This window comes from Globicephala melas, chromosome 15 (assembly GCF_963455315.2).
Source record: "Globicephala melas chromosome 15, mGloMel1.2, whole genome shotgun sequence".
Classification (NCBI taxonomy): domain Eukaryota; kingdom Metazoa; phylum Chordata; class Mammalia; order Artiodactyla; family Delphinidae; genus Globicephala; species Globicephala melas.
In genome coordinates, this window is record NC_083328.1 from 52,163,348 (window position 1) to 52,188,816 (window position 25,469).

Genomic DNA, 25,469 nt, shown 5'->3' on the forward strand with positions numbered 1-25,469 from the left:
GTCTATAATACCCTGGTCAGTTGCTGATATTTCCAAATGTCATTAACTGCAGCAAGACCCCTAAGGCAAGCTGTATGCTATAGTCTTGTAATATTTACTATAAGTGTTTTATGTTTTTACAGTTTTATCCTTTTAGTTTTGAGAGTATGGAATAAGCCACAGAATATGAAACTTATTAGGAAATAAGAGCCTTGTGCAAAATTCAGGAGCATAAATAAAGGGGCTTGAATTTTAAACAAATGAAAATTAAAACTCTTTTAAGATGGAAGGAAAATAACCAGAAAACACTCAGTGGAGAGCAGTTTGCTATGCATTGTTTTATGAATAAGAGATTTATTGCAGTGGATGATTTAGTCAACATTTTAATAATTGACCATTATTATAATATTTAAGCAGTCAGATAAATGCCTCTACTTATAATGGCATATCGTTTGAAACTCTACTAGATTGGTTTTTGATTTTTTAAGTTTTATCCTTCACATAAGCCTCAGGGATGAATACAGAATCATTTCTCCAAAATATTTAAAATATTGAAGAAAATAGCAATAATAAACATAAATGCTAGTAGCACATAAGGGAGGTGGTCTCATTAGGTTAAATTTCCATCTTGCAAAATAAGTAGTACATTTCTGATTTCTCAAAGAACCAATTAACAAAATGCTTACTATAGCATTGAGGCTTTTAGGACATTATGGTGAAAATCTCTCTGGTTTTATGCACAGTAGCTGTAATAAAATTTTATTTTGTACTCCATGGAGGTATGCATTAGCTCTTTTGCTCCATTTAATCATGGGAAATCAAAAAGAAAGAGAAAAAAGGAGATTAAATATTTACTTATCCTTTTGCTTCTGACTTGTTATGTGGACAAATGCCACATGAGGGAGTGCTGGGACCTCAAATAGAGAAAAATTAAAACCCACTTAATGCATTCCAGGAATGCTCGGCATATTAGTAAATTCTTATTAAACTGTCAAAAAAAAAAAAAAAAGATTTAAAAAAGAAATTCCTGCCCCTGGATGCAATTAGAGGCTACCACACAGAATTTGATGGGTCATAAAACCATTAAGTCTAAACACTTTCTTTTTGAGCCTAAAAGACCAGAACATTCCAAAGTGAAGTTTTGGGACTCAGCTATGACTTGGCCACCTATTAAGGTGCAGGTGGAACAGATTGCAGAGTAACACAAAGACCCCAAAGAACTGAATTAGGGTGTAGGTGAGAGCTTTAGCTGTTGAATTTTCTGGATTTTCCGAGATTAAGTGATCAGCCTTAACACTGAGTGAAAGACCATTCGGCAGGAAAAATTGTCATTTCCTTTACTCCAGACCCAAACGATGTATTTTTGAAAGCTTTATTGATATATTTATGTGTTGTACTAGGTGATCAAGTAGATATACATTTCAGCATACCTACAAGGAAAATATCACCATTATTCTTAATTTTATCTAAATCCAGGAAAAGCACCAGATTTGCTTTAAATGAAATTTTACTCTTTCTGAGGTGAGTGCCTTTTATGCACCAGGTGCTTGGACTTTTCATCCCTATTATTAATCCTCGCAATAGATCTGTGAGGTCATTATTATTTATCATTCTCCTCAGCTGACAGTGGAGGAGAAGGACACCTTTGACCAATGTCTAGTGTTGGTGAGTGGTTAAGATGAGGTTGTTGATCTGTTTCACTCTAGAGTTTAACCCAGTTATTTGTCTTCATCCATTATTTTATCACTTTTACAGAGAAGAAACAAAAGTAGGGAGGAATAAAGGAGAAAGGATAGTTCACTAAAACTTTGTCCAAATTACATTAGTTAAACATTTGGAAGGGGATATCTCTTTGCATCATTGTAGTAAAAAAAATCAATTCATACCTTTTCTTGCTTTTATTTTCAAACTCTTTTATCTCAGTTTTGTGTTCTGGACCTTCTTTTTCAATAATCAAAAGTCAGTAGGGGCTTCCCTGGTGGCGCAGTGGTTGAGTCCGCCTGCCGATTGCAGGGGACACGGGTTCGTGCCCCGGTCTGGGAGGATCCCACATGCTGCGGAGTGGCTGGGCCCGTTAGCCATGGCCGCTGAGCCTGCGCGTCCGGAGCCTGTGCCCCACGACGGGAGAGGCCACAACAGTGAGAGGCCCGCGTACCGCAAAAAGAAAAAAAAAAGTCAGTGGACATGCTCTTTCTGTACATACACTCACACATGTTACATCTACATACACATGCATATATATTAATGATTATGGACATCTTATATATGCATATATATAAATGTATAATTCATATATAAAATTTTTCAAAAAGTGATAGATTCAGTGTTGAAATCACTTTGCAATGAGACAAACTTCATTAATCCAAAACAGCTATTAAAAAATTAGACTCCAGCTATCTTAAAGACCAACATCAAATGAAATAATTTCTAGTATTTTGCACCAGAATTTCAGCTATTGATCAGCTTTCTCAAGAGCATGAGAGTGCTTCTTCTCAAATTATTAGTGTGCCTGATGACCTTAAAGATGTGACAGTGAGAAGTCAGAGGCTGACATATATATTCCAATACTGAGGTTGTTAAATTGAGAGAGGTTGATTGAAGTCACCACGTGCAAACCTGATACTCCTTGAAACCATCATTAAAAGGCATCTCACTGTGGTGTCATCTCCATGCCATCAGCCAGTTATGACAGGACCTGACGACTGAATAAAATGACAGAATAATAACCTGGGAATCGGTATAGTAAAGCTAATGTTTTTGTCTATTGCAGAATTCTGCCCCAGAGATAAAGTAGGAGCAAGGAAGGGAGGGCTAAGATGTCATTGGACTAACTGTTCCTTGAAAATATTTCCATACAATGAAAAAGAGTTCTTGAGGTGTAGTGACATTATGACTGCTCAAGGTTACTGTTCCAAATTCAGACGATGAACCATCATGAAAACACTGGTTTCTTGGCCTTTTGGGGCAGTATTTAAATCGGTTAAATTTTCTAAATCGTACATGAATATTTGTTTGACCACTTCTAAGTATTTCACTCATGATTATAGTAGAAGTTTTGTTCTTCCCTTAGATGACTGACTTCAGAACATTCTTCTTCTGGGTAATCTCAATGATAACTTTAGACATTAAGACAATAACGTTAATTGTGTCTTTAACAAACCTGTGTAATAATAGTTCCTGTGCAAAGAAAGGCTGACCCACTCACTGGCTGGTAGGGTAAACTGGTAGGATGAGAACACTTCAGTGTGTCAGACCCTGAGTTTAGAACCACACAACTGCTTGGTACTTTGTCATTGCATATTTTCCCCATTACATAATGACTTCCTGTGCAGAGGACAAAATGCGTTTTCTCAGCAAAATTTTCAGCACAGCTGTTTTGGTGACTAAGTTTTGCAGGAGCTTTTTAATCAAATGTACCTAAAAAAATCTCCTTTGGGCCCTTTCATCATATTATCCCCTTTCCTTTAAATACATAATTTTGGAAGCTTAACTCACTTTTCCCATATAGGAAAGTTATTTTCAAGGAAATAATTTGTACCCAAAGTAGCACATTGCTTAGTTGCTCTGCTCTAATCTGGATATATGACTTATCCCACATGAATTAATGTTCCAAATATCAGACATTGACTCCCATTGATAACTAATAGTTTACATTTTCTCTGTTGTTGTTTTTCTTTTTTTTTTTTTGTGGTAGTGAATAAACATCGTTCTCAAATGTATTATAATTCTCTCCCTTGTCAAACCTAGCATGATGAACTTTAGTTTTATTTGATGATTCAGCAGCTTATTTATATATGTAAGGTTGTTGGTGCTGACATTAAACATTTGGAAGCTATTTTATATTGGTAAATTGTGCCTTCTTAACTTTGAGAAACATCTTCTTCTTTTTCCTCTTCTTCTGTCATTTTATTTTTATTCTGTTGCTTAATTTTGCCTTGAATTTGAAATCTAGGAAGCTAGGAAAATCTTGGATAAGCAAGGTTATAAAGTATGTCTGATAATGGTTAAGTGTGCTGAGAGGTTGTTACTGTAATGCAATTTAGTTCCTTGACTTTAAATCTAGCAAAAGATGAATGCATAAGAAAATGTTGCAAAGGTACCTGCGCCCCTCTCCAGAGGGACAACAATGGAGAAGAAAGATTCAGCAGTATGTGGCTGGCAACTGACAAGACAGGAGCCAGCTGCTACCCCCCCACCTCCCCCCCCACCCCCGTAACACCACTGGTCAGTTTCTCCCTCCTGTTTCCTATAAGGTCCTGTCATTACTCAGGCCATCAGATATATCCAATTAACTTGCATGAGTCCTTGTGAAAGAAGATATCTACTTCATTCTTCTTAAAGTATAGTCCATGAAACAAGCATCAGCATCACTCGGGAGCTTGTTAGAAATATAGAATCTAAGTCCTATCCCAGACCTATTGAGTCAGAATCTGAATTTTATCAACATCCCCATGTGATTCCTGTGCATGTCGAATCTTGAGAAGCACTGGACAAAGACTTGGAATGAAAGTTTCTGGTGGTTCCCAGCCAAAGGCATAACTTAAATCCTCAAAGATGAAACAGTTTTGGGTGTAGCATGAATATCATTTCCATCCGAAGATCCTCTAAGACCTTCTGAGAGCCAGCTGATTTCGTGATGACTGCCTGCAATGAGCAGGAACTGCGAAGCAGACTCTAAGATACACAAGAGAGACGTGTACAAAGCAGTTTTCAATTAAAGAATTGGGACAGGCAGACTTAGCATCCCTAAAATTTAAGGCCACGATAGGTTTCCTGTCTTCTCTACTTCACATCCAGATTACCTGGATTAGAAATAAATGTTGTCATTAGGCTTGATGTAAAATGAAACTTTGGCAAAATTTAGAAGTACAATTGCATTCCGTAGCCACAGGGAGGATTTTGCCAGCTCGTGCTGCTTTGCAAAGCTATTTACCTGTTCTAGCCCAGCCAAATCGCTAAACATCGGAGTTTAGCATTTGCATCAACCCCAGGGGTGGCTGAATTCATATCTAATATGAAGTGATGTAAACCTTGGTAGTTGATTACAGGTTTCATAGTGTAGGAAACTGAGTTATTTCTATTGAATGGTGGTCTGGGGAGGAAGAATTAACTTGATCTTATGTCAGATTATTGCAAACCCTGAAGCATTTCCCCAGCCTAGGGCATGTGATTTAATTCTAATAAGAAACTTCATTTGGATAGGTCTGAGGATAACTTTTATTCTGTTAAACACATTGCACCAACATTTTCCACTAGCCCATAGCCCACTTTGGGGTTGGGGGAGGGGTTATAGCTGATAATAAACAATGATGCTAATCTCATTATTTCCATATCATTATATTTGCAGTTGTATTGCAAATAAAAGAGGAGAGAAACCAAAAAGTGTAGGGAGAATTTGAAACCATTGCTTCTAGGTATTACTGCTAGATGGCTGGACTTAGCAAAAGCTGGCAGCCGCATAGATTTACCACACAGTTCTCTCCATGAAAGTCTGTAGGCAAATAAAGGGTAGGCATGAGGAGTGGGGAAATGCATGTTTTTGTTACACCTCTTAGATTATTTGCTTTTGTTTTGTCCCTGACTTTCCAAAAAGATGTACACCCTCGGAATGTATTAATGGAAATGATCAGCCCTAGCCCAGAATTCCTTGGCCTGGAGAAATTTCCTCTCTCTCTTAAGTGCTTTCTTGCTTCAGGTAGTGAGAATTTGCCCATATATTTGCAAGGATAAATGAGTGTCTTACGCATCAAAACCATTGCAGAGGAAAGCTGTGTGTTGAGAAGATTGTGAATAATGAGGAGAAATCCAGGTCCTCGGCAAAATTCGGAAAATTTAAAAAGCTATCTAGAACTTCTTTTCCCAAATAGTATTAGACATTCTCTCACTTAACCCTTTACAATTGTTTAGCTTTAGAGTTTACCAGAAAACATCCACAAACATTGTCTCAGTGGACCATCTGACAACACTATGAAGTGGGCAGGGCAGCAGCTGTGGTTAGACAAACTTTGCAGATGAAATGTGCCTCAGTTGGCAAAGCTGGGACTGTAGCCCAGGCCTTCTGACTCTCAATCCATTGGATCTTGTCTTTCTGAGAGATAGATGTTATCATGTAGGTCATTTACAGGGTTTTATCTTTGATGTTTCAAGGTCCAAAACCTTACTAGTGTCTCATTTAGTGGTGTGTGTGTGTGTGTGTGTGAGTGATATGCATTTTTTAATAGCAATGGCATAATGTATTCCTATTGCCTCTAAATAAAGAAGAAAAAGAAATGTCAAATATAAACAAAGTCTGAATATATCTAGAGCATTTAAAGTTTAGGTGTCTATCCTTGAAGATATATCTTAGGGATGATGAAACAAAGAGCTTGTGGAAGTAAGGAAATAGTCATATGGGATCAATGTTTACTTAATGGTGTAGCCTCCTGGGTACGTTGTTTCTAGGATACCCTCACTATTATGAAAGCCAAGATTTTTAGACTTGGATAAATACTGGGGATCCTCATCATGGGCAAGAGCCAGGCCTTGCCTTTACAATAATATCACCTCAGAGATGATCTCCATTTTGCCAGGTGTTGGGAAAAGGCGACATGCTTTGGAGTTTTCTGTTGCTGCACCACATTTTGGGAATGGAGGTCTATGAAAGTTGACCCCTGCCCTTTGTAAAATGAAATCTGACAGTTGCTACTTTTGAGAGCAGGTGAGAGTTTCTTTGTGGAAAATGAATAGGGAGAGAAAATGGACTTCAACCATTTTGAGCTTTTGACGCTAGACTAGGATAACTCGAATTAGAATTTCTCAACAAAATCTGACTATGCTAGGTGGTTTACAAAATTCAAAAGCTTATAATTTTTGCCCCCCAAAGAATAATATGAGCTGGAAGGACACATGTTTATCTCTGAGGCCAAGGTGATATTTGAAATATTTAACAACCTGTAGAGCAAAGACTTTGACCAATTGCAAGAGATGCTCAGATGTTTTTCTCTAGTGCTCTAATGGTGGTGGATGTACCCAGCTCTGCCACGCACCAGCCTTTAAATTGCTGTATTGTGTGGGTGTGTGGAGTTTGGGGAATCCAGAGACTCCTTAGTGAGAGAAAAGAGAGATGTCACATTGAAGGGACTCAGGAAGAGGGGTCATTTACTTTGGAGCCATGGTTATTTACAAACAGGAATGGAAGTATTTCAATATTTCAAAAAGCTGAATTGTCATGCTGGTATGTACCAACGGAATCTTAGATCTGTCCTTAGTGGAGGTAGGAAAATTTTTGACTGTCTCTGTGAGTGGTCCTTGCAAATCCCAGGCTCCCTTATCTCCTTCTAACATAAAACTGCGTTGAAAACAGTGGATGTAATTCATCAATGTTTTTTCTTTTTTTAAACATGTTTAATGGAGTATAGTTGCTTTACAATGTTGTATTAGTTTCTGCTGTATAACAAAGTGAATCAGCTATATGTATACATATATCCCCATATCCCCTCCCTCTTGCGTCTCCCTCCCACCCTCCCTATCCCACCCCTCTAGGTGGTCACAAAGCACCGAGCTGATGTCTCTGTGCTATGCAGCTTCTTCCCACTAGCTATCTGTTTTACATTTGGTAGTGTATATATGTCCATGTCACTCTCTCACTCGTCCCAGCTTACCTTTGCCCCTCCCTGTGTCCTCAAGTCCATTCTCTACGTCTGCATCTTTATTCCTATCCTGCCCCTAGGTTCTTCAGAACCTTTATTTTTTTAGATTCCATATATATGTGTTAGCATATGGTATTTGTTTTTCTGACTTCACTGTCTATGACAGACTCTAGGTCCATCTACCTCGCTACAAATAACTCAATTTCATTTCTTTTTATGGCTGAGTAATATTCCATTGTATATATGTGCCACATCTTCTTTAATCATTCATCTGTTGATGGACACTTAGGTTGCTTCCATGTCCTGGTTATTGTAAATAGTGCTGCAATGAACATTGGGATACATGACTCTTTGAATTATGGTTTTCTCAGGGTATATGCCCTGTAGTGGGATTGCTGGGTCATATAGTAGTTCTATTTTTAGGTTTTTAAGGAACCTCCATACTGTTCTCCACAGTGGCTGTATCAATTTACATTCCCACCAACAGTGCAAGAGGGTTCCCTTTTCTCCACACCCTCTCCAGCATTTATTGTTTCTAGATTTTTTGATGATGGACATTCTGACCAGTGTGAGGTAATACCGCATTGTAGTTTTGATTTGCATTTCTCTAATGATTAGTGATGTTGAACATCCTTTCATGTGTTTGTTGGCAAACTGTATATCTTCTTTGGAGAAATGTCTATTTAGGTCTTCTGCCCATTTTTGGATTGGGTTGTTTGTTTTTTTGATATTGAGCTGCATGAGCTGCTTATAAATTTTGGAGATTAATCCTTTGTCAGTTGCTACATTTGCAAATATTTTCTCCCATTCTGAGGGCTGTCTTGTTTATGGTTTCCTTTCCTGTGCAAAAGCTTTTAAGTTTCATTAGGTCCCTTTTGTTTATTTTTGTTTTTATTTCTATTTCTCTTGGAGGTGGGTCAAAAAGGATCTAGCTGTGATTTATGTCATAGAGTGTTCTGCCTGTGTTTTCCTCTAAGAGTTTTACAGTGTCTGACCTTACATTTAGGTCTTTAATCCATTTTGAGTTTATTTTTGTGTATGGTGTTAGGAAGTGTTCTAATTTCATTCTTTTACATGTAGCTGTCCAGTTTTCCCAGCACCACTTACTGAAGAGGCTGTCTTTTCTCCATTGTATAGTCTTGCCTCCTTTGTCAAAGATAAGGTAACCATATGTGAATGGGTTTATCTCTGAGCTTTCTTTTATTTTTCGGTATGCAGGCCTCTCACTGTTGTGGCCTCTCCCGTTGCGGAGCACAGGATCCAGACGTGCAGGCTCAGCGGCCATGGCTCTCAGGCCCAGCCTCTCTGTGGCATGTGGGATCTTCCCGGACTGGGGCACGAACCTGCGTCCCCTGCATCGGCAGGTGGACTCTCAACAACTGCACCACCAGGGAAGCCCTATCTCTGAGCTTTCTATCCTGTTCCATTGACCTATATTTCTGTTTTTGTGCCAGTACCATAATGTCTTGATTACTGTAGCTTTGTAGTATAGTCTGAAGTCAAGGGAGCCTGATTCCTCCCCTCTGTTTTTCTTTCTCAGGATTGCTTTGGCTATTCAGAGTAATGTTTTTCTTTATCACAGCAAATAATCACAAGCTAATGGGGATCATAGCACATTGGTAATATATGTTCCAAGAAACATGGAGCTGTCTCAGTTTTGCTCCTGTTCTCTCTTGGGAGTAGCATCTTAGCCTCAACTCATAATATGTCAACACAGACTCTGATATTCCCCCTGCATCCAGGAGACTGTCTTGGAGTAAACCTATTAATTTACCAAGTATTTACTGAATGCCTATACCTGGAAACAATGGTAACTTAGAATTTGGGGGGAACCTGATTCAAAATTTCAGTCCTGTATGATTTAATCTTGGAAAATGAACCTCAAGCACCAATAGCATCAGGAACCATTAGTATCAAAGCCAGAAGACTCAGGAACCAGATGGCACAGACTGGCCTTACCTTACTCCAGACATGCTTACCCAAGGGAAATGGGCAAAATACTTGTTAAGGCTGAAGCCTCCTGCTAATTTGATAGTTTAAGTAAAGTAAATATTATTGGTGTATTGGTTTGTAGCGTTTTAACAATCTGTGTGGAATGTCTGTAGATATTTCTTATGAATTCAAGGAGATTTGTTTGAGGATTTTTGATCCTTATTAGCAGAGCTGCTGTTGCCTGCATGATGCTTTTTCATAAACTACAAAAAGGTGCCTTATCATGTGCTAGTCCTCTTAGCTGGACCACTTTGTGCAGCCACAGTCTGCACCTGGAAACCAATGGCAGGCCTTACCCACTGGTTTCCAAATTCCCATGCTTTCACAGAACTCTGGCCATGGTATTGTCCCTCAGGCATATGGAAAACTGTGGGTGTCCCTTGGGTGTCATGGCCCTGAAGGATTGGAGGAGTACATTTATCCATATTTGATACCAGGGGAGTCTTCTGAGCATCTGGGAATTCTAGGAAAATCATTGCCTTGCAGGAGTGGTCAGACATGCTGGATTCTTGTTTCACTCAGTTACCCATCTCTCTGTGACCTTACTTAGGCCACATCCTCTTCAGGACACATTTTCTTTGTGGTAAATTGATGGTTAGGAGATTCTGATCCCAGCAATCATTGTCCTCTAGTGTTTGTTCCAAACAGCACTGGATGACCTAGAGTTATTTTCCATATTTACAACTCAATGAAAATAACACTATGGTTCAGGATGTTCATACATATCACTACTTATTATTACTTACTTAAAATGTGGTATTTTTGGACAATATTTTGCAAATCATGAGTCCTTATGAGAGAAATTCTCAAAGGAACACTTGGGGGAAACAGATTAGTGACCCATAGATAATATAATCTCCAGCTTAAGTCTTCTTTATTTGACCTGTGACCTGAAAAATAGGGATGAAAAACACCTTCAATGACATAGGAAAAGTAACATTTATCAAAAACAAAATCCACTTTGTTACCAGGTGAACTTAGAGTTTTACTATCAAATGACAATGCTATTTAAATGTCAAAGTGTGGTCCAGGGACTGGCAGCATCAGTACCGCCTGGAAGCTAGTTAGAAAGGCAAATTCTTGGGCCCCATCTCAGACCGACTGAATCTGAAACTCTAGGGGTGTTTTTCACAACCTGTGTTTTCACAAATACTCCAGGGGATTTGGTTGCCTGCTAAAGTTCAAGAAGTATGAAAGCATTTTAACCTCTCAGAGTAGCTTTATAAACAGCATGTCATCTAATTCTTATCATCACCCTGTAAGTGTCACTTGGATGACTTTTACTCACAATTGATATATGGCAGGGACACAGGTAAGTCGAATGACCCAGGGTCACACAGTCAGTTTTATATATTTATTATTTATCTCTTGGTATGTTTGGCATTTGGCATACAAACATTTTATCAGTTTCTCCTGCACTAAAGCTGACCCCAATTTGACTACCTATTTTTGGAAAAAAGCCTATCACCCATGTTCTTTCAAGTTCTCTAAGACAATAAGTTACATGATTTTATCTAATTTTTCAGTTATTTGCTCATTTTTTGATATCTTGTTTAAAAGATTGTGAGGTAACTGATGTCTGTTTGAAATGTCTAACATATGAATTGTATAAAATTTTAAAAGACAACATAAATGGTAGATGCACCTTTAACAAAAGCTTAAAAGATAACATTTAAAAAGTTAAAAAGGAAGAAAAATTAAACTTCCCCACCTATAATTAACAATTAGTTTGTTTAGGTTCATACACCAATAATCACATTTGTACAAATCATGTTATATATGTTATTTTGGAGGATTTTTGCTTTGCTTTCTTTTTCTTTCTTTCTTTCTTCTTCTTCTTTTTTTGGGGGGGGGGGGCTGTGCCATGTGGATCTTAGTTCCCTGACCAAGGATTGAACCTGGGCCCCAGCAGTGAGAGCGCAGAGTACTAACCACTGGACTGCCAGGGAATTCCCTGCTTTCTTAATATACCTTGAAAAACTGTCTATGTCTGTCAATGTTATTCTTTTGTAACTGTCATAGTCAGAAAAAGAAGAGGGGTGGAATGAAAGGGGGATTGTGCGTGCGCGCACGAGAGAGAGAGAGAGAGACAGAGAGAGAGATTTAAGGAATTGGCTCATACAATTGTATAGACTGGTAAGTCCAAAATCTATGGCTGGCATGTTAGAGACCCCAGGAATAGCTGAGCTGGTGTTGAGTCTGGAGGCAGTCTGCTGACAGTATCCCCTCTTCCTCAAGAACAATCAATCTTTTTCTTAAGGCCTTCAACTTATTAGATGAGGCCCATTCACATTATGGAGAGTAATCTGCTTTACTTAAAGTCCACTGATTTAAATGCTAACCTCCTTTAAAAAAATATCTTCACAGCAACATCCTGGACATATTTGAGCAAATATCTGGGCACAATTGCTTAGCCAAGCTGACACATAAAATTAACCATCACAAAAATATTACTTTCCATGGGTGTGTATATTTCATTTTATTTATGAACTATAGGTTATCTAATCCCCTAAAGTTGGAGATTCAAGTTGCTTCCAATTTTTTTATCCAAATACATAGCACATCTTTGGCTATTTGAGTCATTTTTGTCTTCAAGATCGGTTCACAGAGTGAGGAAAAGGATGCATATTTCTTACTTTTAAAGACTTAACTTCTTATTTCCAAATTGCCCTTGTAGATGGCTTTACCCCTGGAACCATAACTTGAAGACTTTGGAGTAGGGAAAATGCCAGACTGACCTTGATCTTCTCCTTTCTTCCCAAGCTTGCAGGTCACTGGGAACGGGCATGTTGTTGAGCTCCTGGGCCACCTCCTCAATTGAAGAAGTGGCAGAAGCTGGTCCTGAGGCACTTCGCTGGCTGCAGCTGTACATCTACAAGGACCGTGAGGTTACCAAGCAGCTGGTGCGGCGGGCTGAGTGGATGGGCTACAAGGCCATATTTGTGACGGTGGACACACCTTACTTGGGCAACCGCTTCGATGATGTGCGTAACAGGTTCAAACTGCCACCCCAACTCAGGTAATAATGGGTCTCTGATCACTGGGTCCCTGAGCTGGTTTTCTAATTCTCTTTGCTCTTGTCATGATCCAACTCTAAAGACTTTCTCCAGTTTCTACGTGGGTGCCCTGGGGAATTAGATCTTCACAAAATGTTGGTGCCAAAGTATGGTTGACTGGGATTTGTCTAGGGATGATAAGGTCTGGATTCTAGAGATGGTGCCATTGTCCAATATCCACATAATCCTCAGCAAATCACACCCCTTATATGGGTGTCACGTACTTGAGCTATAAAAACAGAGATAGGAATTGCCGTATACTTGTAAAAGTCAAAAAAAAATTATGTCTCAGAGTGCATTAAGGGCTTTGAGTAAGATGAATTTCCATATAGACAGAAGATATTTAATTTAAACTAAACAACAGCTTGTTATTGTGATCCTAATACCCTATTTCTTTGTCTGCTGAAATAAAAAAGCACCCTTTTAATTTTATTTTTATTGTATTTGGAACAACTCTGGCAAGGAAGATTGAAGAAAGCTAAAAGAATGGAGACAAAAGAAGCCACACATTTGCTCCTTCATCTACTACTTCTTCTTTCAGCAATATTCCTCTTTTGTTGTGGTTCACTCATGGATCAAGATTCATTAACTTATTCACTGGTTCATTCATTCTTTGATCCATTTACTCATTCATTCATCTTAGCAAAAACAATGTATCTAGTAATCTAAAACTAAACTGTGAGCCCATCCATCAGCAGGGAATTGTTGTCCTTTTCCCTGTAAAAGATTAGAATCATCTTGAGTTAAAACTAGAAACTCAATGGAGTTTATTGAGAAAGACCCCCAACCTCCTTAAGCTACAGATCTCCCCTCCCCTTCGTTTTTACCTTCCCTCAGTTCCCACCAAAATCTGCCCTTATGTTTTTCATAGGGCTAAAACTCTTTGACCAGGAACTCAAATCTTAGTTTTAATGGAGGACATTTTGATGATGGGATTTCAAAGCATCCATCAGAGTACAGGAAATGAGGGATGCCTTCTTTGGAATCCTAGACCTCACTTCAAACGGACTGTTGCTTATTTTGTCTACATATAAAGTTAATCCTTTTAAAAGATCCAAAATCTAAAAGATTCAAAATCAAATCAGCATTCCACATAAGGACAATGATTGTTGGAAGCCAGGAATTCCATATGTATTAGAGAATAGGATGTCTCTCATGCATCACATAAGTCCATAGCCTTATGTAAGTGTCACATAACTGTCATATAGCTCTGCTGTATGTAAACTTATTTAAGTATAAGCTACTGTGCATAAAATCTTGCTGTTAAACCATAAGTAAATGAGCTGTGTGATGTTATCTCCGTGACACTTCTAGGTAGGTTTAAGATATTATTTCTGTATGGGATACTGTCAATGGCCCAATGACAAAGTGCTCCCCCGACAGCTGTCAATCACCCCGCTCCATGCATCCCAGACACTGAATTGCACAAACATCCTGTCTTTCTAAGAGAACAAAAACAAAAACAAACGTCCCTGACATATTCCTACTTCTTGCCAAATTCGTCAGAAAGTAGATGGTTTCAAATTTCCTTAATATGAAACCTGTATTCACATTATTTCTCTATTTTGGTTGCTTTCATTTTTAGATTTTCTAAAATAATTAGTTTCCCAGTATTTAGGCTTCTGACAGGAAGTGTCCCTCATTGTTTTGCTTTGGCCGTTTAAAAAGGAATTTACTATTCCTTTTCCTCCTCCTCTTACCACTTCTACTAGCAAGAACAACAATAATAAATAATACAGTAGGTTTTCTTTAAGCTTAGGAAACAGTTTCTTGCTCAGGATAACAAGTGGTTCAGAGCGGTATCTACTTAGATGGGGGATGACATGTGTTAATTCTGGCCGGTATCTCTTGCTCCTGGGTGCCAGGGCCATTTAGCCAGGAATGGGAAGGCTGCTTTGCTTTTTCCCCCTTTTTGCTCCCAGGCTCCTGCCCAGATGACGTGAGGGACTGGGAGACAAAGGCCCTTTTCAGCTGTCAATGTGCACAGGAGTGGCCACGGCTCCCCAGCTTGTCACATCTCCCGTCTGAAGATGATCAAATAATGAGCCACACATCCAGGCTACGGGGAACACAGGAAACACCCCTTGCTGGTGCCCTGGCCCCCAGTGCATACACTGGCCCTGTTTGTCCCTGTGGGCTTCAGGGGGGCAGCACCCTGGGGCCCACATTCAGCAGTGAAGGCAGAGCACATGATGGGAGGCCCAGGCTTCCGCTGGAGGCCACATGCTACCAAAAAGCTCATCTGTTACAGCCTGATATGAAATCAGGTTTCTTTCCTCAACTGACCTGACTCACAGAAGGTGAAGCCGGGCTGTTCAGAATGAGGTTTGGCAGGCAAGGGAGGCAGGAAATCCAGAGGAGAATGAGTCTGTAAAGCGGCGGCTCCTTCCAACCCTCACGGCTTCCTCTGCCTGGAGGGGAGGGGGCGGGACCTGACTCCTGGCGTCTGGGACCAGCCAGAGTTCAGGAGTTTGGTAATCTCTGCTTGGTCCATATGCAAAACACACATATGTGTGCAGTATAAGTGGCCCAGAGGTCCCCGAAACTCAGGGGGAGTAAAGCGAATTCTCATCTGCTCTCGGCAGAGGAGAGGATTGAAGCCAATTCACCAGACTGGTTCCTGAGGCTCTGAGGCAGGGACCTTCTTCCATCTCCATGCCCCACAGAGGTGGCTCATTTATCCTGGGTTAAGATTTGGCTCTTCAGTGCAGCATCAAGGCAGTTAAAAGAAAAGAAATTTCCAATCATCGACTAAGATCAAGGTAAATCATAACACCTACACTTTTGATGATTTGCCCAGGGACATGCTTCCTTATGCCCTGAAATGATGTATTCATCACAACAGCCAGAGCACAGCCCACAAAAAGAGATCAGAATGCACTGTCTTCCCCGGTCTCTCTGGATAAAAGTGGCCAGTGAGTGTCCCCCTTGCTTCTCTGATCTCATTGCCCAGCTCCCTCAACTTCATTCACTCTTCCTAGAACCTCTGGCTTTCCTACTGTTCTTTCAACATGCCAAAGACACCTGCCCCTTAGAGCCTCAGAATTGACTCTTCCCTCTGCCTGTAAAGTTCTTTCCCCAAATCAATGCATAACTAACTTCACTTCCTTTACATTTTGACATCAGAGGTGACTCTACATGTCTTTATGTTGGGAAACAAAAATAAAAACTAAACAGTAGAGATCAGAATAGAGACACAATATGTGTGGGGATCCTGGGTTGTGGAGGTGGAGGGGAGAAAAGGATTTGAAGGAGGACTTTGTACATGACCCAACAGCCTCTGAATTATTTGGTTAGGAAAATGTTCACAGTATAATTCACATAATATTAAGCAGAATAATGACCTCCCAAAGATGTCCATGTTTTGATCCCTAGAACCTGTGAATATGTTATTAATATTTTACATGGCAAAATGGACTTTGCAGATGTGATTAAGTCAAGGACCTCAAGATGGGATAATTATTCTGGATTATCACAGTAATGGAAAGCATTCTTATAAGAGCAAAGCAGGAGGGTCAAAGTCAGAGAAGGAGATGCAATGAGAGAAGCAGAGATATGAGTGATAGCATCGGGAATCAGGGACTGTAGGTGGTTTCTAGAAGCTAGACAAGGAAAGGAAATGGATTCTCCCCTACAGCTTCTGGAAGGAAAACAGCCCTAACGACACCTTGAGTTTAGTCCAATGAGATACATTTTGGACTTCTGACCTCCAGAACTGTAATATGATAAATTTGTGTCACTTTAAAGCCTGTAGGTGTGTGTGTGTTATAGCAGCAACAGGACACAACTACAAAAGCACAGATCTGCCAATTTCCTCTATATCTTCTCATTGAGACCATGTTTACCATATTTAAACTTTCAAGTTAAGCATCTACCAGATTGCATTCCTCTTATTCTGCTCTTTTTTTTCCTTTCTTTTGTATAGCACTTATATTCTAACATGCTCCATAAATTACTTATTATGTTCCTTGTTTAGTTTCTGTCTCCCTTGCTTAGAATATCAACCCTAGGTGGCCAGGCATTTTTGACCATTTTACTAAAACACTGGCACATAGTAGGTGCTAAATAAGTAAGGTTGAATCAGTCAATAAAAATGTGCTAAATCATAAGAGATTTACCCAATAAAGCAAGAAGTTGAACAAGGGTTTGGGCTCATACTTAAAATCCTTGACCTGAACCTTTCTTCCAACTGCCCAGCCACATTGAAGAAGAAATTAGCAGGGCTATGCAATCAATAGAGATGTTTTCCTAACCACAGAATTAAACGCTAGTATTCCATGCACCAATTTCTATAATGTATTATGAATGTCTCTCTCTCATATTGTGTTGATACCGTGTGTTATACCGTTTGTTATTTTATAGTTTGTTTCCCACAGTGGAGACATATGGCTTTATCTTTATATCTTTAATGTCACATTATCAATACTTACAATGCAAAATATTGTATATTTCTCAGTAATAGTCATCTTTATCAACGTTACAACTGGTTATTTAATAAAGTTAACTTTCTTTAGTAGTTGTTACCTTTTTATATTACTAACTTACTAAAAACTAAGATCATTTTTATATTAGATTAAAAAGCATATTTGGGGGCCATTCAAGGCACAATGAGTCTCTTACAAAGAAGAAATACTATCCCTTGCCTTTGGGTCATTAAACAGATTGTGATTTGGAGAATTAAGTCCCAAGTAATCATGTTATTATTTTGATGTTGCCCTTTTCCTTCCTTATGAAATGGAGTACTTTGGTTATCAGAAGCCGCTTTAAGTGTTTTTCTGTGTATATGTCATAATTCTAATAAAAATAGCATTCATGGAGGTTTCCTTCAGAGCCATGGGTAAAACACTCCATCGTGGGTCTCTGTCAAGATATCTGAAAACTTTTTCTTGGCTTCTGGCTTTGAACAACGTTTTAGAGTAACAACAAGGCTTCATTGTGCCCTGAAATTTCTGTAAGGCAACATTCATTCAAGTGTTGATCTGCATTTCACCATCCAAGAATAACAACAGTTATTTATATAATTTTATCCATGTTTCTGTTTTTTCCTATCCATTTCACCCTTTCACCCCACCCCTGCTGAAACACTGCAGCTTGTTTGGGATGGGGGTGGGGTGCTATGCAGAGAATATACACATACAGATATTATTCTTATTTTTCCCCCTGGTTTTGCTATAGGATAGACAGACTGGACCTTTTTCTTATTAACAATATTATTTAGGAGTTTGGCATTTAATATCACTTAATATCATTTCTAAGTAATGGAATAGCTCTCCATAGTAAAGGTATGTTTATTGATCAGAAGGTTAGCTTAATTAAAGTTAGGATGACCACAGAAGACCAAAGTCTTTGATAAAATGTACAACCATAAGTGGGTTGATTAAAAAAAAAACCAAGTATTTCAGCTAAAATCCAAACCAAAACTCAGCAAATAGATGGATACCAGTATGACTCTCATGGAGTTGGAATTTTCTGTGATATTTAATGGCCACCTGAGTCAATGAAATTATTAGACTAACTATTCAATCCTTATTGAGAAAACTTTGCCAGTGGTTGAAAAGAGTTACTTAGGATATGAATGTTCATGTCCTTATGTTAATAGATGCCACCCAAGCTACACAACCAGCTATTTTAGCTGAAAGCACACTAAAAGCATTAAACCTAATTTTGTATTGAAGTCTTATGATTCTCTCTCTGTTTTTTTTTTTTTTTTTTTTTTGGCTGCACAGTGCAGCATGCGGGATCTTAATTTCCCAACCAGGGATTGAACCCATGCCCCCTGCAGTGGAAGCATGGAGTCTTAACCACGGGACCGCCAGGGAAGTCCTGAAGTCTTATGATTCTCTTAAAAAATTTAAAAATAGTGTGCCTATGTGCTTCTAAGTTTATATAAAAATTGCTATAGCCTTGGCTCCAAGATCCTTTCTGTGTTCAGTGGCAGAGCCAGTGGAAGGGAATAAAAACCTATGACTAAGCGAGAGATACAGTTGTACTTTTATGCAAAGAAGACATTTGCTAGCATGGTAATTTATAATGTGCAGAACAACAAGGTGAGTCCAGATCATTGTCATCATTCAAAATCAGCTTTTTAGAGAAATGAAGTAGGTAATTGGATTTGGGTCTGTAGGGCAGGTAAGTCACATGGATGGTGCCATTGTGTATCCAGATGGCCATCAATCCAGTTAGTGGTCGGAGGTGCAGGCAGGAAAGACTTTATCCCTAGCTTGGAGAACTGCCAAAATCTAGTCAAGATATCAGTATATTAGACTAAGAGAAAAGACTTCAGGTATAGAGTAAGCCAGTAGCAGAGTCTTGCAGGTGAATTAGAAAAATACTGTTCTAAGCTGGGTTAACAAAATTAGACATAGGAGAAGGCAGTAACTCAATGGGGTGTGTCTCAGTTTGGGTTCCTTTAGGAGCAGAGTGAGAGGCACTGTTTTAAGTACAAGTAGTTCTTTTGGAAGATGAAAGGAATAAGGAAGAGGTGCAAGGGAGGGGAGGTGGTGAACAATGGGCATGTTTTCAAGACAGCTACAGCTATGGGCAACTAAAATTTAACCCTGCTGGGAAACTCTGGGAGCTCTTGTAGAATACTTCTCAGAGTTAGTCTGCCTATGTGTGAAGAAGCTGGGGTATTTATATACCAACACCCTTGACAAGTTGAGTCCTCTGCGTAGATGGTGACTCAGGCTCCAAGAGCAAGAAAAAGTCATATGTATTAGTCAGGTTCTCCAGAGAAACAGAACCAATAGGATATCCATATCTATATATTAGTATCTATATCTATAGAAAGATTTACTATGAGGGATTGGCTCACACAATTATGGAGGCTAAGAAATCCCACAATCTACTATCTACACGCTGGAGGCCCAGGAAAGTCAGAGTAGTTCAAGTCCAAATCCGAAAGCCTGAGAACTAGGGGAGCCAATGGTATAAGTCCCAGTCTGAGTGTGAAGGCCCAAGAACTGGGGGCCCATAGTGTAAGTCCTGGTCAAGCCAGAAGGTTTGACAACCAATAGCTTCAATGTGCAAGAGCAGGAGATGATGGATGTCCCAGCTCAAACTGAGGGAATGAATTTGTCCCCCCTCCACCTTTTTGTTCTATTTGGGGCCTCAACAGATTGTAAGATGCCCACCCACATCTTTCCTCAGTCTACTGATTTAAATGCTAATCTCACAGACACACCCAGAAATAATGTTCTACCCAGTTACCTAGGTATCCCTTAGCCCAGTCAAGCTGACAAAACTAACCATCACATCACAGGCAAAGTAAGGAAGGTCTTGATAATTGGAAAACTCATGTCTTGTTCAGGATTTTCTGGAAGATTTGGGAGTCTGAGTCAGCAGGGAGAGAGCCTCAGAGAAAGCAACTAAATGGCGGAGGGAAAAGCAAGAGCTGACAACTCATTTGCTGGGAAACACTTCCCAATTCTCCCTATGCCCACCACCACCACCACCACGCTAATAGTAGGACAGGGAAAAGAGTCTACAGCAACAACAGACAGAAGTTGTTAACACATGTTACTGCAGTTCCAGTCTCCTCTAGAATTTTCCACAAGGACTTTGAAAGATTTCTGAAGTCAAATGCAATTGCCAGAATGCAATTGAGATCTGAGTGAAGAAAATGTAATTAGGAGTCAAGAGACCAAGTTTGGAACTCAAATGCTGCCTTAGCTAGTTTTATACTTGGGGGCATCTCATTCTGCAGCTCTGGTTTTATTTTCTACATAAAATAGGAATTATAGAGTATCAATTTTATTTTCCAGAAGCTTTTAAAATTGTGGCTATATGAATGCCCTTTGTAAATTGTGATGCACCAAGCAAGTGTTCATCTTTATGCTTAGTAGGCATTGCTGGCTGAAAATAACATCAAATTTATTGTTTATATTCATAAAGTGGCTTAAAAATGTAGAGATATTTAAACTTGGCCAAACATTTCTCCTTTAAACTGATTTATTTATGTAAAAAACCTAAGATGTAAAATAAACTGTAAGTGACCAATTAAGTCCACTCGATTGTCACATTTAGCCTGGAATCATCCACCAAAACATGGAAAATGTAAATGCAATCAATCTGTAGATGGTTGAAGAGTGAACAGCCCATTGATTTGAGAAGGGAACCCTGTTTTTTTTTTTTCATTGAATGAGTCATTGTAAAGATATCTTTAACTTTGGGAAATATCTCATTTTATGCAATTCTTTATTTCAGAATGAAAAATTTTGAAACCAATGATTTAGCATTTTCTCCCAAGGAAAATTTTGGAGACAACAGTGGACTTGCTGCATATGTGGCTAAAGCAATAGACCCATCTATCAGCTGGGAGGATATTAAATGGCTGAGAAGACTGACATCCCTGCCCATTGTTGCAAAAGGCATTTTGAGAGGTTTGTTTATTTCTCTACTTGAGTTCACCATGATTTTATGATTCTTTATGGATATGATCATAATACTTTTTCAGGGAAAATAATCAGGAAAAATGAGTATGGAAATAGAGACATCTTATCTCTCAATTCTCCCTTTTGGTGTTAGTGAGTAAATATTTCCTTCTTCTTAGGTAGTATTCTGAAGGAGAACAGGATTCTCATGAATTAAGAAGTTACCTTTTCTAAAGAATTGGGATGCCATTGCCTTATTTCGGAACTGTCATCAAATCACAGAGCTTGGCAAAATCTAGGTAGAAGGTCTTGAGTTCATTGCTTTGGTTGAAAGCTGCCAACAGCTGCTCTAAGACAACAAAAAGCCCAAGGATGATATTATGACAGCCAGGCCTTTTTAAAGAACATTTTCTAGTTTTGTCCTGTTCCCTCCCAGTACCAATGACTAGAACTGACTTTCTGAGTGTGGTGAATCCCACATCACCTCCCTTTAAAGAAAGGCTGACAAGAACATTAAAATCCTCAAATATCAAGCCATAGGTATTAAGGAACTTGACCACTTCCCCAGTATCCACATGTATGCTAATCCCGCAGGGAGGTACCAATGACTATAATAATTTGGAGTGTAAATGTGTTCACCCACAAAAATGTTTTCTTGCCTTTGAAAACATTCCTTAAGTACTGTTATATGAATAACTGCCCCAAACATATTATTTTAAATGGAAATGTTTAAGTTAGTGTCTCTGGGTTGAGAGATTCTATTAACTTATCTCAGGGTTAACAACGACATAGAATCAAAACTTTTTCATAGGCTTTACTTGAATATGTATGAGTCCCATAGCCCCTATTTGTAAAACTCTAGGCATGTCCTCGACTTTATTTAATATTCTGTACACAAAAATAAGCTAATACAAGTAAAAGAATGGACCTAATGAAGCTTTTAAGTAGTAGAGATATGTTTAAATCCAGATCTGTCTTAATCTGTGATTTTAAAACAAAATTGTCACATTATTTCATGTTGACCATTGTCTTAATTCAAAATTTCTGTGGATTATACTTCATTGAGCATACCCTGATATTACAGACACCTTTAAACAACAGTTTCACTGACCTTGCTTGCATCCATATTGTAGTCCATGATTGTTAGTGCTACTTCCTGTAGCTATATTCAACTGTAGATACTAAAGTATTAACCTGAAGATCTGCCCCATTCTTCATTCATCCATTCAATTATTCACTCACTTATTCATTTCATAAACATTTATCATGCTTACTGTGTGCTAAAATAAAATAATTTGAGGTCCTTGGCCTAAAGGACGCCCCATTCTTGTGAGAGACAGACATAAAAGCAAGAATTTGGGTGCAATAAGATGTTAACAGGTGCTGAGATTGAAATCTATGCAGCATAAGGGTGAGGGTGAAAATAGGGTTTAGACAATTATAAAAATGAGTTAGGGAAGGTTTCATTACAGAATGAAAGCTGATCCTTGAGTTTTGCCATGATATCAGGTCAAAAGACTCTTTTTCAGACTTCAATCGTGACAAAACACAGCAGTCACAAGTTAACAATGTTAAAACATATAAGCCATATTAGAGAATGTAGACTTTAAGATTGTTGAGGACCACTAAGAATACTGATCAGGGAAGCCGCCTCATCAGATTAGCATCTTAGAAAAATCATGCTTTGTGTCATGGACCTTCTCAATGGAGGTGGCAAAGCTGTGGTCAAGGAGGCTATTTAGGAAACTGCTGTTGCCCAGACAAGAGATGATTGTGGCTGACCTCCAGTAATGGCAGTGAGGAATCTGAGAGAGTGTAGTTATTTTACAAAATTAGTTCTGTTTCAAGTATTTAATTCACTCTCATCACAGAAGCTGGCTTAAAAACACCAAGGTCATTTAATTTTTTTAACCAACTTTTCAATTTTGAATTCCCAGTATATATAATTTTCTACAACTTTGTCCTCTAGGATATGACATAAATCTATTGAATTAGACTTTACTATCATGTGTTATTTTAAAAAAATACTTTGGGGCTTCCCTGGTGGTGCAGTGGTTGAGAGTCTGCCTGCTGATGCAGGGGACATGGGTTTGTGCCCCAGTCCGGGAAGATCCCACATGCTGCAGAGCAGCTGGGCCCGTGAGCCATGGCCGCTGAGCCTGCGCGTCTGGAGCCTGTGCTCCACAATGGGAGAGGCCACAGCAGTGAGAGGCCCGCGTACCGCAAAAAATAATAATAATAATAAAAAATAAATACTTTGGCTTCTAGAACTTCATTCTATGGTCATTTTTACCAAGGACCACCACCACCACCATCACCTCTCTTTTTTCTTCTTATCCATATGTATTATTTACTTGCTTGTCATATTTTCATTATGTTTTGCACCCAGTACACAGTTCAAATGTTTGTTAAGTAAAATCCTCAGTGAAAACTACATGAATGTCTGTAATTAGAGAGAGCACAAAAGCAAGAGAAGGAGAGATAGGGCATTTGGCATTTGAAAGGAAATAACTTATCTATACATGTACAGTTTACATTGTCTAGTTTCTCTGTAACTATTCATTTCATTTATTTAACAAACAAGGATCATCACTATGACAACAGCTACATCAGGTGGTACACATGCTCAATCTGGGTGGAGGGGAGACAGGTGTGGCAAGGCCAGTTGTGGGAAATCCAGGTGTCAATATTTCACAGATCTTCATCCAGAAGTCACATGGACTGACTGAGAGTCATCTATCCTCCTTCATTTCCATTTTCCCAGAAAGACACAGATTATATTTGTAGGAACATGAAATCATGGGCAACTGAGAAGATCTCAGTGAAACATCCCCCCTTACCACCATTTTAAGAATTGCATTCTAATGAATGCAAATTGGACTGCAAGATGTAATCTCTTGCTGTGGTTAAACTCTGCCTTTGGAAAACTAACACAGACTCCAAACATGTACTTGAAGCAGGATTAGGTCTTTGCCAGAACTCACACTAACAAATGGCATTTGAGCAGACATATGCTTTTTAGAGTTGTGGGGTTTTTTAATTAAAAAAAAATTAAACTAGGCTGTCTCACTTCGGTAGTGGATTTTGGTCTCTCAGAAACTTCTCTAACTCATTATTTTCCTATCTACAGTTTTTAAAGACATTTTCAAAGAATATTCAGTGTTCCTGGATTGTGTTTAAAGCTGCTGCCATGGAGCTAGGATTTAGTTACTAAACTCCTGTTGAGATAGCACAGAGTCCTGAGTTAGAAACTCCAAGGGCTTGAGGGTAAATCTTGAGTACTTACATTTCACTTTGGTATTTTAGATTAAGTATGGAAATAATGTGTTAATAAGATAGGAAATAGTGCTGTTCACTATTGACTATTGTGTTTGTCGATCAATTGGTGTATTAACTGGCAAATCAACAAATGTGGAATGGCATACCAGTAAACTCTAGGGATTAATGAAAATATCAAGGATTCATCAACATTTTGCTAAAGCCATTTTGACTCTCTCATTAAGGAAACATTTTTTCTCTCTGGGTTAAAATAAAATGTAAAACTATGGACAAGATTTCATAAGCAAGTAGTGAAAGGGGCTCGTATCTGGTCCTAAATGATTACTTTCTTTTTTTCTCTAGATACTCATGATCCTATCTTCTGAGCAAATCACTCTGTCATTTCTCCCTACATTCCCAGCATTGCCTGGAAGGACACAGAAAACCACTTGAAATGATAGAAAACAACAAACTATGACTTAAGTAGCACTTACTTCAAAATGAAAGGCTCATAATAACCATAATCCTCACTAGGATGAAAATTTATTGTTATAAACAAAACTCAAACAAACTTGCCAAAAGTATCCAGCAAATGAATCTTCTTCTATCTACTCATCTTCTTAGTTAACGCTCCCTGCACCATCAGATGAAAATAATAATAATAATAGTGCATATTCATCTGAGTGCTCAACATGTGTCAGGCACTTTCGAAGTATTCATTCAACTCCTTTAATCCACAAACCAATCTTATGTGCATCTTTATACCCATTTTGTAATTTAGTATACTGATGCACAAGAAAAAGTTAAATAACTTGCCACTTACACGGCAAGCAAGTAGCAGATACAGGATTCAAATATAAGTGGTCTTATTACAAAGCCTAAAGTGTAATCTCTTTTTCATACTGTGTAGGATCAGTTTATTGACAGTATTCAATATCTCAAAACACAGGTTATAGCTACATGGTGGCAGGTATCTGCATATACATAGGAGGATTTCGTACATCTTCAATCACGGGGTTCATATATAGTTCATATATTTTGATTTTTTAACTTTTGATTTTATGTTTGGTATCACATACACAACTAGATAACCAGGGCAATTCCAAATACATTTTACATTGTTCATTAAGGTTACTTATGGTTATATCTAGACTTTTAGAAAAATACCACACTACATCTCTTTA

General features: G+C 38.6%; 1 protein-coding gene across 1 annotated transcript in view; it reads left to right on the forward strand.

Moving 5' to 3' along the window:
- Nucleotides 1-25,469, forward strand: part of HAO1 (hydroxyacid oxidase 1) — a 64,500-nt gene that overhangs the window by 13,350 nt on the left and 25,681 nt on the right. The window contains exons 3-4 of the mRNA XM_030872665.2: nt 12,363-12,618; nt 20,861-21,036. Of these exons, the coding sequence (XP_030728525.1) occupies nt 12,363-12,618; nt 20,861-21,036 (432 nt within the window). The remainder of the gene's footprint in view (nt 1-12,362; nt 12,619-20,860; nt 21,037-25,469) is intronic.